This window comes from Caretta caretta, chromosome 4 (assembly GCF_965140235.1).
Source record: "Caretta caretta isolate rCarCar2 chromosome 4, rCarCar1.hap1, whole genome shotgun sequence".
NCBI lineage: Eukaryota > Metazoa > Chordata > Testudines > Cheloniidae > Caretta > Caretta caretta.
The window spans coordinates 108,317,149-108,336,772 of record NC_134209.1 but is presented as its reverse complement, the minus strand read 5'-3'; the positions used below and the strand labels follow the sequence as shown (position 1 = coordinate 108,336,772).

Below are 19,624 nucleotides of genomic sequence, written 5' to 3'. Positions count from 1 at the left end.
TAGGCGTTTGTCTCTGTCTGAGGGGTTGGAGCAAATGCGGTTGTATCGCAGAGCTTGGCTGTATACAATGGATCGTGTGGTGTGGTCAGGGTGAAAACTGGAGGCATGTAGGTAGGAATAGCGGTCAGTAGGTTTCTGGTATAGGGTGGTGTTTATGTGACCATCGTTTATTAGCACTGTAGTGTCCAGGAAGTGGATCTTTTGTGTGGACTGGACCAGGCTGAGGTTGATGGTGGGATGGAAATTGTTGAAATCATGGTGGAATTCCTCAAGGGCTTCTTTTCCATGGGTCCAGATGATGAAGATGTCATCAATATAGCGCAAGTAGAGTAGGAGCGTTAGGGGACGAGAGCTGAGGAAGCATTGTTCTAAGTCAGCCATAAAAATGTTGGCATACTGTGGGGCCATGCGGGTACCCATAGCAGTGCCGCTGATCTGAAGGTATACATTGTCCCCAAATGTAAAATAGTTATGGGTAAGGACAAAGTCACAAAGTTCAGCCATCAGGTTAGCCGTGACATTATCGGTGATAGTGTTCTTGACGGCTTGTAGTCCATCTTTGTGTGGAATGTTGGTGTAGAGGGCTTCTACATCCATAGTGGCCAGGATGGTTTTATCAGGAAGATCACCGATGGATTGTAGTTTCCTCAGGAAGTCAGTGGTGTCTTGAAGGTAGCTGGGAGTGCTGGTAGCGTAGGGCCTGAGGAGGGAGTCTACATAGCCAGACAATCCTGCTGTCAGGGTGCCAATGCCTGAGATGATGGGGCGCCCAGGATTTCCAGGTTTATGGATCTTGGGTAGTAGATAGAATATCCCAGGTCGGGGTTCCAGGGGTGTGTCTGTGCGGATTTGATCTTGTGCTTTTTCAGGGAGTTTCTTGAGCAAATGCTGTAGTTTCTTTTGGTAACTCTCAGTGGGATCAGAGGGTAGTGGCTTGTAGAAAGTAGTGTTGGAGAGCTGCTGAGCAGCCTGTTGTTCATATTCCGACGTATTCATGATGACAACAGCACCTCCTTTGTCAGCCTTTTTGATTATGATGTCAGAGTTGTTTCTGAGGCTGTGGATGGCATGCTCCAAATAAATTGGTTAGTCTCTAAGGTGCCATAAGTACTCCTTTTCTTTTTGCGAATACAGACTAACACAGCTGTTACTCTGAAATCAGACTTTCTTGTTAACTCCTGGAAATGTGCTGGAAATGGCCTACCTTGATTATCACTTCAAAAGGTTTTCTCTCCCCCCACCCCACTCTCCTGCTGGTGGTGGCTCATCTTAAGTGGTCACTCTCCTTGCAATGTGTATGGTAAACATCCATTTTTGCATGGCCTGTGTGTATATAAATCTCCTCACTGTATTTTCCACTTTATGCATCCGATGAAGTGAGCTGTAGCTCACGAAAGCTCATGCTCAAATAAATTGGTTAGTCTCTAAGGTGCCACAAGTACTCCTTTTCTTTTTGCTAATACAAACTAACACAGCTGTTACTCTGAAATCTGTCTTTTAACCAGTTACTGATCCAAGAGACAACCTTCCCTGTTATCCCATGACAGCTTGGTATGCTTAAGAGCTTTTAGTTAGGTACTTTGTCAAAGGCTTTCTGAAAGTTCAAATACAATGCTTAACAAATCTTCCTGCCCAAATAAAAAACAAATTAACTATAGCTTTTGAAAACATAGAGAAATGCTGGAAAAAAGTGTTTCTTAATAACAGCACTATTAGGAATACTTAGCAATTGTAAAAAATAAAAATTCTGAAGTTGGTCTGTATGTTTTCTCACCGTCCAAGAAAGCATTGCCAAAGAGGACGATTTTGTGTTGCCAGATCAGAATCTTTAGAGCCAAATAGTTTAGCTAGAAGTCGAACAACAGCCAAACGCTCTTCTCCATCATTACTCTAAAACCAAAAAGAAATAGATAAACCGTTAAATCATTAACTGTCCAAATGCAGCTATAAAGGAAATTATGACTTCTCATATTTGTACTGGTTACAATACAGAATTCCTCTCTACTCCCTCACCCCTCCATCCCCCAACAATGAGTTACCATGTTAAAATATTTATTTTAATTTAATTAAATAAAATTTCTGATAACCTCCAACTCTTTAAATTTCATTTAACACAGTTAAAATTGGACACTAATCTGTTTTTCATTGTTAATATAACTTGGTTATTTTGTACTTTATGAAGATTTTAACAATATAGATTATAGTAATGAATTACTGGTATAGGTTTATCATATAGCGGAATCTAGACATCTCTGAATATGTCCTACCAATGACTATTTATATAAGTATATAATATACTCAGAAAGATCATACTTCTATAAGGTACTTCAGCATATGCCTAACTTTAAGAATGAGTAGTCCTAATTACTTCAAATGGACTGCCTTACATGGATAAAATTAGGTATGTGCTTAAGTACCTTCCTGAATCAGGGACAAAAAAACGGTAAACAGACTAACTGATAGAGAACATTAAAAAAAATTCAACAAATCTGTAATTTTTTTCTAACAGTAGTATATTACTTTTTTAAGCAATTTTTTTTAAAACTGCACTTTTAGACCTCTATTGCTCAATAGCAAAATTTAACAGATTACACAGCTCCACGAACACTCTGGAGAGTCTCATCCAGTCAGCTTCAGCCATACAGATGGTAGCCATAAAGCAAGAAAGGTGGTTTTCAATTATATGAAATTGAAATTTGTTTTTCAAGTAAAAAATAAGATTGTATCTTTGTTCCATAATGATACTCAGATTTTCTTTAACTCTAGTCACAACATTAGGACCATCAGACAAAAATGACAGCAAACATATTGTTACCTACTAAACCAACATACAAAAGTCACTGGATGGATAGCTGTCCACTTCCAAACAAGTAATCTTTCATTTAGAAAGAAAAATACATATGCAGTAGTTTATATACTACATAACTCCAGTAATTTTAAACGTCCTTTTTATAGTCAATGATGTAGTTTATTTTTATTTTAAAATGTATTTTAACAAATATAGTGTGGAAAAGTTTGAGACATTTATTAAATTAAATGTTGACGTGAAACAGATGTTTATTATCAAAGCAGGAGATATTTAGGCTGCAATTTTCAAAGGGAAGTTAGGTACCAAAATCCTATTGAAAATCATTAGCAGCTCGGTGCTTATTCTCTGACAATCACAATTTAACATTTATTTCCAGTTGTATCCACAATGGGGTAGGTGCTTTCCAAACACATAAAAGAAGGTACACCACCGGCCCTAAGGTGCTCACAATTTCAACACACACAGATTTTATGTTAACAATTAAAAAAATAGGATGAATAAACTATTCCCCAGCTGCTACTCAGGATTTTCATGATAAGTCAGGTAACTTTCTAACTGGTTATAAGACTGATAAATAACTTAGAAATACTTATAGTGCTACAAAAATTTTGTTAACACACCATAGACTTTGTATCAGTTTTCCCTACCCTTTGTCTACTTATCAGCCCACTTTCTCCACACTCTTTTCCTCCACATAGTAAAGTTAAATTGCAATCTCTTACTGACTACGCTAAATGAAAAGTCCTTGCTCACAAAGAGCGAATTCTCTACCTATCCAGTTCCACGGAAAATTTTGCATACTGTTCTTGAAAAAGTCATCTTATGCTCAGTTAGATAAAACAAAAAAAAAAATTAGTATTAACTAGCTAGACTATTACAGTTGAAAAGCAAGGTTACTTACCTTACAGTAATGAGTTGTTTAAGATGTGCAGTCACTATCTGTATTCCACTCTGGGTACATATGCGTTCTATGCCCCTAAGGCAGGAAGATTCTTACTAGCAGTATCCTTTGGTCTGCACCCGTGCTCTTCCTCTCCTCGTGCTCCGATCCAAAGGCAGAAGGGGTGATGTGGACCAACCACCTCTCCAGTTCCTTCTGTACTGCGAATCAAGTCTATGATCCGAAGCAGAGGGGAAGAAGAGCAGGTAGTGGAATACAGATAGGAAACAAGCCTCTCTAACAACTCCAGTTACTACAAGGTAAGTAACTTTTCTTTCTTCTTCTAGTACTGGTCCCTATGTGTATTCCACTCGGTGATTGACAAGCAATACTCAAGATGGAGGATGGATGACTGCAGGACCCAAAGGATGCGTCAACTGAGGAGTCTTGCACCAGGGCACTGTCTCGTGAAAGTCTGACTAGAACTCCGCATGGCTGCTTTACATATGTCAAGGAGAGGCACCTCCTGAAGCAAAGCTACCAAAGTGGCTTTTGCTCTGGCAGAGTGACTTGCTCCTCCACTGTACAGAGTGTATCAAATAACTGGTAACAGAGCAAGATGCAGTCCAAAATCCACTCGGATACCTCTTATCCTTTCATACATTCTGCCAGAACCACAAATAGCCTAGGTGATCTGCTAAAGGGTTTTGTTCTCTGAAGACAGAAAGCCAAAGCCCGACACATGTCCAGGGAATGGAATATCTGCTTCTCATTGGTGGTCTGCGGCTCAAGAAAAAACACAAGTAAGCATACAGTCTGATTCATATAGAAGTCCAAGATAACACTGGTGATGAAGTTAAGGTGCAGTCTCCATGAAACGTTATCCATATGGAAAATGGTACTTAGTGCATAGGCCGCAAGGGCCACAGGTTCACCTAGCCTTCTAGCCGAAGTGATGGCCATCAAGAAGATAAATGAGAAAGTAAACATGTTGCTAATGCTTCAAATGGTAGCTTAGCTAGAGCTGAAAGAAACAAGTTGAAATCCCATGTCAGAGCAGGTCTAGTTACTGGAGGGAAGGTTCTGAGCAAGCCTTTCAGGGAGCTAAGGGAAAAAACAGAGGTTTTCCAGGTGAATGGTCAGTCTAAAATAGTGGGAATGTCCATCTCCTCTGAAGATATTTGGTGACACTGAGCCCAAATAGAGAATCTTTACCACTCAGCTAAGTAATACCTTCTGGTGGATTCCTTTCTGCGGTTGTTAAGCATGACTTTAACAGCTATTGTATATTTCTGTTCTAAGTTTGATCATCCAATAACTAAGCCATGAGGTGAGTAGCTTCAGATTTGGCTGCCTGATCTTGCCCTTGTCCTGCGTGAGGTGGTCTGAGAAAGAGTGGTGGACAGGATGAAAGACAGAGGAGGAGGGGGAACCAGAATGGTCTTGGGCACCCTTGGAGTTCTGATTGTGTGCTCCCCTGGAGCAGTACCTTGTGCATTTCTTGTTCTGTAATGCAAGCAGATTCAAAGACGGAGATATCCCCATTGCAGGAATATGTCTTTCACTACTGAGTTGTAGATCTCCTGTTCATGTTCCTTTGAGAATTATCCGTTGAGACTGTCCGCTAGGGTATTCTGTATTCCCAGAAGATGAACTGCTAATAAGGTAATCTGATGACAAACACACCAGTTCCACAGGTCACTATGCCAAGGGGCATAGATCTTGCTCCCCCTTGCTTGTTTACATAAAACACATTTGTCATATTGTCTGACAGCACCTGAATATGTGGGTATGAATGAATAATATTGCATTGCTTGCAGGCCTTTCAGACTGCTCTCAGTTCCAGAAGATTTATGCATCCTGGACTTGCATGTTCCCTGAGCTGTGTGTTCATCCAGATGAGCACCCTAGCCTACAAGGGAAATATCCATAATTCACGTCTTCTCAGGAGGTGGTGGAGCAAAAGGAACTACACATACCTGTTCCCTGTCCTGCCACTAAGCTAGACAGTCTCATACTCTGGGAGGAAGCATAAATAATTTGTCCATACTGTGCCTGCTTGGCACATATAACATTTTCTTGTGGACCGTGAAGTCAGAGCCTCCTCAATGGTGTCGTATAGATGCAAGAAGTTATGCGACCTGGAGGACAAGGCATGACCGAACCCTTGTTTGGGGGCTCTTTCTGAACCAGTTGATCAGAGTGTTCACAGATTGAAACCTGTCCACGGGGAGGTAAGTTTTGCCCATGATCACATCTACATCTTTAATCTTTAATGAAGTCTAACAGTCTGTACTGGAGCTAAAATGGACTTCTCTACATTCACGCAGATTCATAATGATGTTCAAAGATTGATCAGAGACGAGGTTCATGCACCTCCCAATGAGACTTTCCTATCCGAAGTCAACAATCTAGGTATGGACAGACAATAGAACTGTCACACCAGAAGTGTGCTGCTGTTACTGAAAGCACTTTTGTAAACATTCTAGGTGCTGCTGCCAGATCAAAGGGAAGCACTTTGTACGGATAGTGGTTTGCACCTATCATGGTGTAGGATCATACGAAGAGTTAAATTAGTCTGGCTAAAGAAAATATATGCTTTGCAGTTTGTGTAAAATGTGTTTAGCAGTCATTGAAAGGCCTTGAAATATGGCACGCTAAACTGAAAACAGTGGATTTGGAATGTGGCTTAACTGAAAAACTGGACCTGCAAGGTAATTGATGAGATAGGAGAAAAATCTTTGGGAAGAGGCCCCAATTATATGGGTGGTTATAAATGGTTTTAGCAAAGAAAGGAATTCACAAAGCAGTGACTATAGCCATGTAGGGTCCAAAAGATAAGATATAAGAGAGCAAGTTCTTAGATGGTTCACTGCTAGTGTCTGCTTATCCAAGCTGGAGCCAGCCAACGTGGATTTGAGCTCATAGGTCTAGTCCTGTTGTAAGTGTCTGATACTACTTATGATTGCTTAGGCATTTAAGGCAAGTTTGGAGCATCTGTACAAATACCATTCAGCCTTTGAATATAACAGAGGAATTTATGGTTAAATTGATGTTGTGGTGATACCCTGTACTACTACTAATAAATAATGAAGACGACGACGAAGTCCAACGTATGAACCTCCAGTGGGAGAAGGTAATGACAGTCCTCCTTTCATATCAGAATTGCCCAATGAACAAAATGTGGGCTCCATCTCCAAAGGTGGTGCCATTGGAATCATCAATGAGGAAATACCTAGACTGGTAGAGGGAGTAGGAGACCGGCTTCTTTCATAACCTTTGTGGACTGACAGTGTCTGGATTTCCCCTGTAAAGACTGGTTCTGATAAGATGGGAGTTTCCAGATCTGGCAGGATGGTGATGTCCTCCACAGTGGTACCATGTGGAGCCCTCTCTCTCGTCGATGCTGATGGTGTATGGGACCGTCATCCGTCCTTTGCCAGTAAGGGAGGTCGTATTGGTCTAGGCTCATGCCTCTCTTTCCTCGTTACCAATGGGCCTGCTTCTGCCAAATGTGCTGAAGTGGAAATGATCTCAGTCTTTGAAGCCTGTGGGTTGGTACCATGACCTCAATGGGCTTTCAAGCTTCCCAGCATTGGGTGCTCAGAGTCATCTGATCTCAAGGTGGAGGGCAGTGGTTTTCAACTGGGGGGTCCACCAACCCTAGGGGATCTGCAGACTACGTCTAAGGGGTCTGCATGCTCCAGGTGGTGTTTCCTAATTCTAAACTCCCATGCTTGATAGGTTCAGGGCACGAAGGAGCAACAGATACTGTATTTAGAGGACATACGAGCTATTTCAAGGCACTAGAGGCACCTTTGGTGGACATCACTAACCGGGGGCAAGACACAATTCTTGAAGCCCATAATCCCGGGCATAACTGGAGTCTCATACTGGGAAGGGAGGGATCCCTCAAGGTGGGGAAGAGGGCTGTCCAAAATCTAACTCAGTGGTTCCCAAACTTTTTCATGCCATAATCCCCTTTGGGCTCACCTCTGTTAATGGGACCACCCAGGCTCTGAGAGGTGGCAGATTTGAAAATCAACAACACAAATAACCATTTTTAGATCATCCCACTACTCCACACAAGACAATAACATGATCCTCAATTTATATTAAAAGTTATAAATAGGGTTGCCACCTCCGAGGCACGGAAAAACTGGCCACTGGTCATGCCCTGCTACCCCCACCTGACCCTCCTCTTCCCTTCTCAGGAGCCTCCCACCCACCAACTGCATGCCCCCCAACCCATGAGCCCCTACACCCACTTCCTCCCAGGGGCCTTCTTGAGGGAGAGATAGCCCCCTTGAAGTCACCTAGACACAGGAGTGCCTGTCTTCTGCCTGCCCCCTCCCCACCATGAGCCTCTATATCCATGACTTTCCAACTCCCAGGAGCCTCAGAACTGGAGGAAGTTTCCTCAAGGTCTGCCCCACCCCTTATACTCTCTAATCAGAGAATGAGGAGAGCAAGAGCACAGGTGTGGACCAACAGACACCATTAGCAAGAATCTTCTGGTCTGAGGTGCAATGAGCATATGCATATCACAGTGAAAGACACATAGGACCAACACTTAAAAAAGAATCCCAAACACAAGTACTTATAACATTCACATCAATACCAAGTGAGTTCATCATTATTGTTATTACAGAAGAAAATAATGTGTGGGGTTTTTTTGGGGGGGAGGGGGAGGTGTTTAAGACAGACATTCAGGTTTTCCATTTTAACCAGTCTGTTCATAATTCTATCTATCCCCTCTATTTGATCAAATTAAAATAACAGCCGTATAACGCAAAGTGTAAAAGTGCTGGTGTTCAAGTTATCAACTGAAATAATGAAACAGTTCCTCGAGTTTGTGGCTCCCAACTTCATACTCCTCATTTACTTGTATTAAATTCAAGAACTTCACTGTATCCTACCTTCAGTTTGAACTCAAGCTGTGGCATGACGGACAGCAATAAGTGAGGATCTATGGCAAAAAGCTCTTGTATCAGATCAAACACATGTTCTGACAAGTCACTTACTGAAGACTTTCCCAGTACCAGAACCTGGTTAAAAAACTAAAACACACACAAACACAAAACAAACAAACAAAAATTCTGTTATTCTTTGCAGACTTTTCTTGTTCATGCAAGTATTGAAGTTTCATGGTTTTTAAAAGTATTCTACCGATCATGTACTACACACACTAATTCTAACACAATGGGACCAAAAATACACCCATTATTAAATCAATAGGAGTTTGCCTGCAATGGTATGGTTTTGGGCCCAGAAAGTCTGAAAATCAGTATTTTTATTATAATTCAATTTATCTGACTTTCATAATTAATTCATTCATGAGAATCTGGTACATTATAAAGCAAATACCTATGATAAAACAAGCATAACATTCCATAACCTAATAAAACTAAAAATCAATATGCAGCAAAATAACTGTTAACTTAAAATTCATGATCATCCATCAAAATTTCATTTAAAAAGGTTAAGGAAACCTGGTGTAGTCAATTTTTTTTCTTCCTAATTTTCATTGCCAAGCATGCAAAAGTACTCTAACGTACTGAAACAAGCCAAAGGACTTTATCAACCTCTACTCATTCTTAAAGAATTGCATGGTGTTATAGTGTTGTCAACACTCATGATTTTATCATGGGTCTTGTGATATTTGGTGTTTTTCTTAAACCCCATCTCCTGGAGTCAGGTTATATAAGAATTTTGTTTTTAAATTTCCAGCCCTCATGATTGCTTGGGGAGGGGAAGGAAACTTGAACCTTAAGTGCTCAAAAACCGAGAGGCAAATAAAAAGAACCCACATTTTTTTATTTTTTAAAAATATATTTTTTAAAATATTTGGGGTTGGCAATACTGATTACATAACCTTATGATATACATATTAAATATAATTAACTATTTTAGATTAACTAACCAGAAAAAAAATAGATCTAAATCATTTCCTTTCTCTGCCATGGGTTTTACTGTTCATCTGTAAAATGGGGCTAGTAAGTACATACCTCACAGTGCTGCTACAGGATTAGTCAATATTTGTAAAACACCCAGAAGGGGGAAAATTAGGGTTGCCAGGCATCTGGTTTTCGACCAGAATGCCCAGTCGAAAAGGGATTCTGGCAGTCCAGTCAGCACTGTTGACCGGGCAGTTAAAAGTCCAGTCAGTGGTGCAGTGGGGCTAAGGCAGGCTCCCCTGCCTGCCCTGGTTCCACGCGGTTCCTGGAAGCAGCCGGCACTTCCCTGGAGCCCCTAGGTACAGGGAGCCCAGAGAGGCTCCACATGCTGCCTCCGTCCCGGGCACCAACTCCGCAATTCCTGGCCAGTGGGAGCTGCAGAGCCAGTGCTCGGGGCAGGGGCAGTATGCGGAGCCTCCCTGGCTACCCCCGCACCGAGGGATCACAGGGACATGCCGGCTGCTTCAGGAGCTGCCTGAGGTAAACACTGCCCGGAGCCCATGCCCCAACCATCTGCTCCAGCCCTGAGTCCCCTCCTGCACCCCAACCCCATGCCCCAGCCCTGAGCCCCCTCCTGTACCCAAACTCCCTCCCAGAGCCTGTATCCCACACCCCATCCTGCACTCTGAACCCCTTGGCCCCAGCCTGGAGCCCCCTCCGGCACCCTAAGCCCCTCAGTCCCACCCCAGAGCCTGCAGCCCCAGCCGGAGCTCTCACCCTCCCCCCCCCCCCCCCGCACTCCAACCCCATGCCCCAGCCCTGAGCCCTTACCATCCCCAAACCCCTCATCCCCAGCCCCACCCCAGAGCCCACACCCCCAGCTATAACCCTCACCTCCTCCTGCCCCCAACCCCTTGTCCCAGCCCAGTGAAAATGAGCGAGTGAGCCAAGGTGGGGGAGAGCGAGTGACAGAGGGGGGGGGAATGGAGGGAGCAAGGAAAGGGCCTTGGGGAAGGGGCAGGGCAAGGGTGTTCAGTTTTCTGCTAATCAGAAAGTCAGCAACCCTAGGGAAAATGCTGCAAGTGCTAATAGAGTACTACTACTAAGAATAAAAAAAGACTGCCTAAACTGTGTTACATTTTCCCCAGACTTTCTTGAAGCATCAGTATCTTAACCATGTACAGCATATTAAAATAAGTAAAGAAGTCGCATAGTTTTATACATTTAAGCCTAAAACTAGGCAATAAATAAAAAAAATTCAGATTTTCAAAAGGTATGGAGCATTCACAACTCCCTTGATTTAAACAGAAGTCTTGGGTGCTTGGTACATTTGAAAGTCAGGCCACATATTTTTTACAAAGTGGAGTTAGATGCTTAACTTTAGACCTACCTGGATACAGTTAAGTGATTTCTTCACTTATTAGGCCTCTAAAAGCTTCAAACTCCTGACCTATTTCTTTAACATGGAAATTAATAGATACCAACTTTTTTTTTTTTTTTTAACATTTACCTTAATTTGAAAATAAGGATAATACTTTGTGATTGTGTTACAAAATGTACTTATTATAGTATTGACTACTTCAAACAAACAATTAGTAGGTAACTGGAGTTATACAGAGAGTATATTAATGCATATTAATGTTACATACATTGGCGATACATGGTTCAATAGTCTGGACAGTCCTTTTCAACAACACTTTTGCAAGATCAAATGCTTGTTTATTAAGGTTCTGGAATAAAGAAAGGAGAAAAATCAAATTTAAAAGGGAAACAGTTTACTTTAAAAGGCATCTTTTAATTTTTTTTTCTTTTTCTTTTCTTCAAACAAAACCATGAACTAAAATGTTTTTAGAAAGGGATCTTATAAAACCAGTCTACTTATTCTCAAAACTACCAAAGCTCCATAACGTTAATTTAATTACACAGCTCCAGATTTAGAATATGCTAAAAACATTTCAAAGACACTTCAAAATAGAACTTAACCAGAAGCTAAACACCCCTCATTCTTCTACTAAGAACTCAACATACTTGTAATTGAGTGTAGTTGCCATGCTTAATATTGAATTAACTTTTTTTTCCATTTCATGTTCTTCCCACTTTGGTAACTAACAAACACCAAATTAGCCATATGGTGGAAAACTGTTCTAGCATAAAGTCTTAAGGCTGTGTTTTGAGCACTTAATTTTCAAGTGCACACTTGTGGTAAAATTCACCCTTGTGAAGAGGATCAGCCTTGTGCAAGTCTTCCACAGAGGGATAATTTTCAACCTTGTAAACCTGAAAGGATTTTTCTATGGGGCATTTTCCAAATTATTATAATTCTATACTCCAAATATTTTCAAACCTAGCAAAGGCACTATAACCCTCATTTTCCATGATAAGCTGGAATTTTCGAAGTTCACCTTTGAGCTGAGTTTAGGCATGAAAAATTTCAGGCCCAATTTTTACCTTGCAAAATTTTAAAAAGTGAGTAAAAGCTTTTAACCCACCTAGACCCCATACAAAAAGTTTTGTTAACTTAGACGTTAAAGGGATACTGTCTCTATGAAAATCATTAGTCTGAAAATTGTGACCTGTTACAAAAAACACGTGTAACTGAAAGACTTAGCAAAACACTCTATTTTACCCCTATTCTTTTACATTTGTTTACTGAACATTTGACAGCACTTGTGTCTATTCAGTTTTACTGTTCCCCAATGAAGTCAGTCCCTCCCTAACTCAAGAAACCCTATAAAATCAACAGGAGAGATGAAACAACCTGTAAAATCTATTCTTTACAGTGCTCCTTTACACCTCATGACTGCACAAGTGGCTACCATGTGGGCATCCCTTCAACTCTAAGAACTGGGGGGGTGGGGAAGGAAGGGAGGAGACACACTCCAATGCAAACCTTGCAATGTCTCATTATTTCATAGTTTAGTGACAATCTTAGCATCCCTAGAGATTATACACTGGAGAGAGGAAAAGCAATATAAAATTTATTACTCAAAAAATCTTACTTTATCAAAAAACAAATTTCTACTGTATTGTTACATTACAAACTTAAAAATATATTGATCTGCTACACATTATACAGTTAAAACCATAGTGTGCTTTCTCCTATTTTCAGAGCAACTGAATGTATGTGGGCCTGGCGTACACCACCTTGATAGTTAGTGAATCACCATTAATGAGCAGCTTGATATAAGAGCTCAATAAAAAAAAAAAGATTAACTACTTTGCACTCTTGAAATGATTTATCACATTTATATTTATTAAGCCTACTTTACAGATTAAGGAAGAATAAATCTGGAAGCAATGTAGGAATAACACTATACTTCATGCTCAGGTATAAATAAATATATTTTATCCCAATTTTCCTGCAGTGCTGTCCTATTTAAGTTATTTGCTTTGTAAGTATGTGAATACTAAAGTTTTGAAACAAAGAACTGATCTGCAAGTAGAATCTTATACCATGTGAACGAGCCTGTAACATATACCACAATGGGACATAACACAAAGAAATACAAAATTTCTGCTCTCCTCACATGAGCAGAACTTCCATTAAAATAATAAGACGACGACCCTATTCAGTACCCTTACTCTGCAGAAACAGAATTATTATTGTTCAATTGCTTTGCATATATTCTGAAGTATTATAAAATGTTCTGTGCAAGAGAATAAACTACACTTTTTGTGCTAGTTTGCCTCTAATTTACATACCTATGGTCAGACAATTAATATAATCATGCACAGAATTAGGGAATTCTCTGAAGGCAGAACATAATTATTTCAGTGAAGATCTAGATCAGAGAGAAGAATTTTGCAGTATATTTTTAAACTACTGGATAAGCATCCAGTATCTTCATAAGGCCTTTGATGATGTTTCCTGTGAGGAAAGTTGCACTACTGCCTAAAATATGCAAACTTTCAGACACACAGAATGTATCTTGTAGCAACATTTATACAAGGTTTGGAAAAGCTGCCATGTGACTCAGGAGTATCAAAAGCTAAAAGTATTGTAGAATTTTTTTTCACAGAATAAATCATGGACAAAAATAAAGCTGGTTTCCTTGCATTGCTCAATAGGTAGATCTATTGCTCATAGACAATTTTATAAATAAAAAGAAAACATTCAAATATCTTCTACAGAATATTAATGTGTGGCATTGATCCCAATTCTATTTTCCAATTTGTCTTAATGCCTTGAGGTTCCATTTCTTTTGACAACATGCAATAAGCATGCAGTTATGATCAATGCATAACCTTGTTTGTAGTCCCAGATTAGATTGGAATTACTTTTAAAATCATTATGGGGAGAAAAATAAAAGAAATCTGATGTCACTACAGGACAGAGTTATAGTTGTTTAGGTGCCCTAACTGTACATTTCTATGTCTAAACATATTTTAATTTAAATTTTAAAATTAATTCTAAGTTTCCTGGATTTGTAATGCTTAATTTGGGAATAATTAAAAAATTAAAAATTATTTTTATCCTACATTACTCACACTACTCTTAGCTTTAACTCCATACTAATGTAATTTTTACCTGGGAATTTCCTGGCTTTCTAAAAATCAATAATTTCATACATGAACAGTAAACAAGAAACCCAATGAGACTGCTATCATGTATTACTACTAATGATCTGAAGGTATATATTATCAACTTGAAATAAAATATTTTATCTTTTAGGATCAGATTCACCAGTATACTCTGTCTACATTACACAACTCTGCACAAGCATTCCAACCATACTAGCCTCTCAAGTAAGGTTTTGTACTGCTCTCTTGATGCAAACCAGCAGTGATCAGGCAAAGTGTACACCCCAATTTCCCCCTACCTCCTGCTTTCCATATCCTGTTTCCCACATCCCCCTGCACCTCTCTCCCAGCTCTCCCTCATGAGTCAATCTGGCACAAGATGGTTTTTAAAGTTATATATTTAGGATTGCCATTTTTGCTGTTATTTTTCATAACTGAAAGTTAATCTGTCAAGAGAGGATGGAAAACAAAGTCTTCAGACAAACTTATAAAAGCATGCACACTTTCAAAATGGCTAACTCTTATTGTTCTGAATAAGACTGAGGCCACAGGCCATCATCTCATCATTCTCCACAAGGATGAGCCCACATGATGAGCACTTCTCATTATGCCCACAGGAGTGAAGCCAAACTGCCCTCACAGAACATGGTAGCCCCTTGTGCAGTCATGAGGTGTAAAGGAGCACTGTGAAGGACAGATGAATGGTAGTGGCCATCTTTGGTAAGTTTACTTTAGAGCCACAGTCCCATTGAGAACAACAGATGGCAGCCATTTTAGAATAAGGTAATTTTTTCTGGATTTCTTTGAAGAGAATTTTTCTTCAATTTGTTGCTGAAGAACACACAGGCAATTATGAAGAACAGCAGCAAAAAATTACCAATCTTAAAAAAGCCTTATCTAAGACACCTGTAGGAAAGTAGGCTAAGAGGGGAAGAACCCTCAGCCAGGAAGGGCTTATATAAAAGATTCTGAAGCATCAGAGGGAGGGCTACATGGACATTGAAGGACTGAAAGACTACTGAGCCTAGAGCAGGCTGGAAAGAACTACTGAACCCATGGAAGAAGGTTGGAAGTCTTGCTGTAAGTTAAATGTTCTGTTAATAATCCAATCTCCAGAAGGGAAGAGTTAATGGAAAATCATCCGCTGAGGAGAGTTTGACTGACAGTGTAAACTAGGGCAAACAGCAGGTCCTGATGCCTAATAAGGTAAGCCCTGCTACCATCATTCACTTGCATAACAATCAAAATATGTCACATCTTTTCAATAAAAAATAAAATATTAAAATGTAAGTTTTAAAATGATAGTTCAGCAGTGTACTAAACTAGCCTGCAAGAGACTTGTCTTAGTTTTGCTCTTCCAGTGAGCAACTCTTGGGGTAGCATGTAGACTAAGCCCTGGTCTACACTGGGGTGGGTGGGGGGGAAATCGATCTAAGTTATGCAATTTCAGCTATGTGAATAATGTAGCTGACGTCAACGTCCTTAGATCGACTTACTGTGGTGTCTTCACCGCGGTGAGTCGACTGGTGCCACTTCCCTGTCGACTTCGCCTCTCGTGGCGCTGGAGTACAGGAGTCGATGGGAGAGCGCTCGGGGGTTGACTTATCATGTCTAGACTAGACGCGATAAATTGACCCCCGCTGGATTGATCGCTGCCCACCGATCCGGTGGGTAGCGAAGACATACCCTAAGTCAGTCAGTGGTGAAAACTTTACATATAGTTTAGGAATGACATTAATGGGTTCCCAAAAGGGAGTTTTCAATCCATTGCTGCAAGGCTGGAAAAATGACGGCTGTGATGGATGGTACAGAATATCCAAAGACAGGGAAATGTAACATGACAAAGGAAACAAAACAAATACCATGGTTGTGCTGAAACACATTTTTATATATTGTCATTGTATTTTACTTTGCAGACCTTGTGTGCAGGAATGAGGTTAATGAGAATGGAGTCCAGAAGCTCTTGAGTTACTCCATCACCCTCCATGATGATAGAACTCATCAAATCCAGCATGTGCATTTGTACCTTCTGGTTGTGGCTATTGCTAAAAAGATAAAAAAGGTGATTAAAATTAAACTTCCAGACACCCAAGTGGCCACGAAAATTCACATCCTAGCAGTATTTTAAAGAATAAATGGATGAACAAGTAAGATGTTCACCTTTCACTGACTCATATTTTCCACATTTATGACCTCTGAATATATTACTTCAATTGGTCTGCCTCAGTTATATAAATCTCAGGACACATACAAAATAAAAATAATCTGAATCTGAGCAGGATATTATTATTTCTAGTGTCACCAAGCAATTTTTAGACAGAGCACATGTATAATGAAATATTATAGATACTGTTTTGCTACTTGCTGTCCACAAAATGTCCTTTTGAAAACTAGTTCTATTATAATCTATGAGTTTTTGCATACTGAATGAAGAACTCAGTCTACACAGACAAAGGTTCAAAGACAAAGGATATTTTGATAATATATATTAAAATAATTCAACTTACTTGATGACTGAAAAGAGAGTCCTAAAAAGCTGAATAAAAATTTCATTGCAATCTTCCAACTCAAAGCAGATGTTGTAAGATTTAACCCATGCTAAATTCTATAAAAACAAACAAAATAATAAAACACTCTCAATAACAGAATTACAACCTTTAACTAAGTCAAATAAGTCTAAATTTTGCTAGCTAAAATATAAAAGAAAAGTCACACTATACACTAACTTAGACTGCAAGCTCTTTGGGACAGGGACTATCTCTATGTTTGTATTAGTGCCTAGCACAATGGGACCCTATAATACAAATAAAAATAACAAATCATGATGAAAACTAATTAAGGGACTCACCCGATTTCATATATGCAAAAGCAGATTGATACAACTTGTAAATTCAGCTAGTATAGCCATGCTTGTAGGCTATCCATCTATGCTATCTTCTCTCTCATGGTATGAAGCAATTTTTAATTTAAACTTTACAAGATGGTTTCTACACAGAGTCATGGCCTGACGGTATGTACAAGGCATTACCATTTTAAAGTCATTTTTGTCTTGCAAATAGATTTTTAAATCAGCTTAGCCAAAATTTATATTCATTTCCCAATGACCAGCACAATCATATTTGCAGTTCAACCTGTGTTTGAAAAAATTTCCTAACATGGGAAAAACTGTAGTACGAATGAAGCCTCGCAAATGCCACACCTGAAAGAATGAGACCCTTGGTAATTTTTTATATAAAATCCTACGGACATGGCTAATCGTGACTAGAAGTAAAAATTTTAAACAAATTAATATTATCCCGTTCCTCAAACTATGGGCAACTCTGTGCTCAGCACATAGTTAATAAGTCAAACTGAGCCATAACATAAGAGAAGCAATAATCAAACTTTTACCTGATTCATGATATCATAATTTCTACAGCATGTCAAAGAATTCCCAAACAGGCTGTCACATACAGGGAAAGTCTGATTACACTTCATAGAATTATGGGGAAGATATGGTCTATTAAAAGTTCCAATAATTATATTACCTCTAATAAGTAAAAGTATCGGTTAAATTGTGGGCTCTTAGTGTCCTCCAAGCCTTTTAACTGTCTTGTAATAAACAAGAATATGTCCTGTAAAACAAAAAGGGTAGAATAAAATGCAAAAACTTACATAATAAATCTCTGACACTGCTATTATGAGTTCATTCAAATTAATTTCATTGTATGTACTTAATTAATGTCTCTTTAATAAACCTAAATGTCAGTATATTCAAAAACTTGATAATATAATAAAGTGTGTGTTGGATCCTTTGATTGTATGTTCAACTGCAAGAGAATTAGATGGAGAAAGCTTCTTTTAAAAGGATATTTTACCTTAAGTTTATCATGGGATGTATATGGCGCTTCTGGAGCATAGATTCGGAATATATCAGCCAAGCAACATGCTACAAGGAGACGCACATCTTTGTTGGGATTCCTGAGGAAGAATTCCGATGCAAGATGCAAGGCTAAAGGGAGATACTGCTGTTTCTCATCTTCTGAGTCCTGGTCCATGTCCATGAAGGTTTTTACTACCATCTAAGAATTAAAGAAAAGGAAAAAAAAGACTTAATCCTTTTTCTACTTTCATTCATAATTACTAAATAATGCTTTCTAAAAGGATGCAACACCATCCACAGTTATTTCACTGCCTAATTATTAGCATTAACATAACTTCCTGGTTAGGACATGCTGCAGAATAGACGTATGACTTTTAAAGGTATGGTGAACTTGATACTGTTAAGTCAACTCTTAAATTAAAAGTCCTCACAAATATGGGCAAAAGCACAGAATAAACCTTAGGCTCAGCAAAAAATGTGTGGCCTAGGAAGAGGAGAGGCGTGGCAACAGTAGCTCTAAGCCACTTTTTCACTCTCCCAATCCTGCTCTAGTGTAATTTAGGCAGCACTATTTTAAGTCATGCCAGTTGCCTGGGGTTGCCCTATAGGTTGAAGTGCTGTGGCTCCACCTCTGCACCACCCCCTATGCAAGGGTTAATAAAGAAGGCCCAAGAGGGCAACCTTATGTTTGACTTCTGCAACACCCATAGCAGAATCCTTCCCCAGCCAGATACAAGGCTTTTAGGGTTCCTTTATGAAAAGAAAAGGAGTACTTGTGGCACCTTAGAGACTAACCAATTTATTTGAGCATAAGCTTTCGTGAGCTACAGCTCACTTCATCGGATGCATAGCTTATGCTCAAATAAATTGGTTAGTCTCTAAGGTGCCACAAGTACTCCTTTTCTTTTTGCGAATACAGACTAACAAGGCTGTTACTCTGAAACCTGTCAGGGTTCCTTTATGCCACTCTGGTCTTTTTACTTAGTGTAAATGGGCCAGAGAGGGGGTGAGGGTCTCAGCCTTGTATCCAAGACTACTTACTCAACAGATCTGTAACTAGTGTGTATTCAGACTCGTATCTGTTTACATAAGTGACAAATGTGCATTGCTTTTTATTCCTTTTAGCACAACGAGCAGAAACTGAGCTAGACACCATTCACTCTTGTGCATTGTCAAGAAAATTGTTTCCTAAATTCCAATTAATTATGCCTGTGCAATCCTACTGAATGCAACTGGGTTGTACATTTTAAATAAAGGCACAGTTTGGAGACAAAGATGTTGCAAAAGGCATAACCTTTGAGGAAGGATGATCCAGTGGCTATGACGTTAGTCTAAGACACGGATTCATTGCCACTCTGCCACAGATGTCCAGTGTGACCGTGGGCAAGTTACAGTTACTCTGTGCCTTAATTCACAATCAGTAAAATGGGGATAACAGTTTTTCCCCACTTCACAGTGGTATTGTGGGGATACGTATATTAGAGTATGAAGCACTCAGATACCATGGTAATAAAGGGCATATAAATATAACAGAGAAATAAAGATAGAAAGACAGAACCATAGATCCTGAGGATCTAATTTAGACTACAGGAACTTTATTACTAGTAATGCACAAGAAGGAAAGAACCCCACTTGACTTTCAAAGCCCAGACTGA

At 39.5% G+C, this 19,624-nt stretch overlaps 1 protein-coding gene across 3 annotated transcripts in view; it reads right to left on the bottom strand.

Moving 5' to 3' along the window:
• The window catches only part of PDS5A (PDS5 cohesin associated factor A), a 176,875-nt gene that overhangs the window by 87,632 nt on the left and 69,619 nt on the right, over window positions 1-19,624 (bottom strand). For all 3 annotated transcript variants that reach the window (XM_048848531.2, XM_048848533.2, XM_048848532.2), the window contains 7 exons: window positions 17,965-18,168; window positions 17,635-17,721; window positions 16,615-16,712; window positions 16,026-16,152; window positions 11,236-11,316; window positions 8,609-8,749; window positions 1,775-1,890 (listed from right to left, as the gene is read on the bottom strand). In XM_048848531.2, the coding sequence (XP_048704488.1) occupies window positions 1,775-1,890; window positions 8,609-8,749; window positions 11,236-11,316; window positions 16,026-16,152; window positions 16,615-16,712; window positions 17,635-17,721; window positions 17,965-18,168 (854 nt within the window). The remainder of the gene's footprint in view (window positions 1-1,774; window positions 1,891-8,608; window positions 8,750-11,235; window positions 11,317-16,025; window positions 16,153-16,614; window positions 16,713-17,634; window positions 17,722-17,964; window positions 18,169-19,624) is intronic.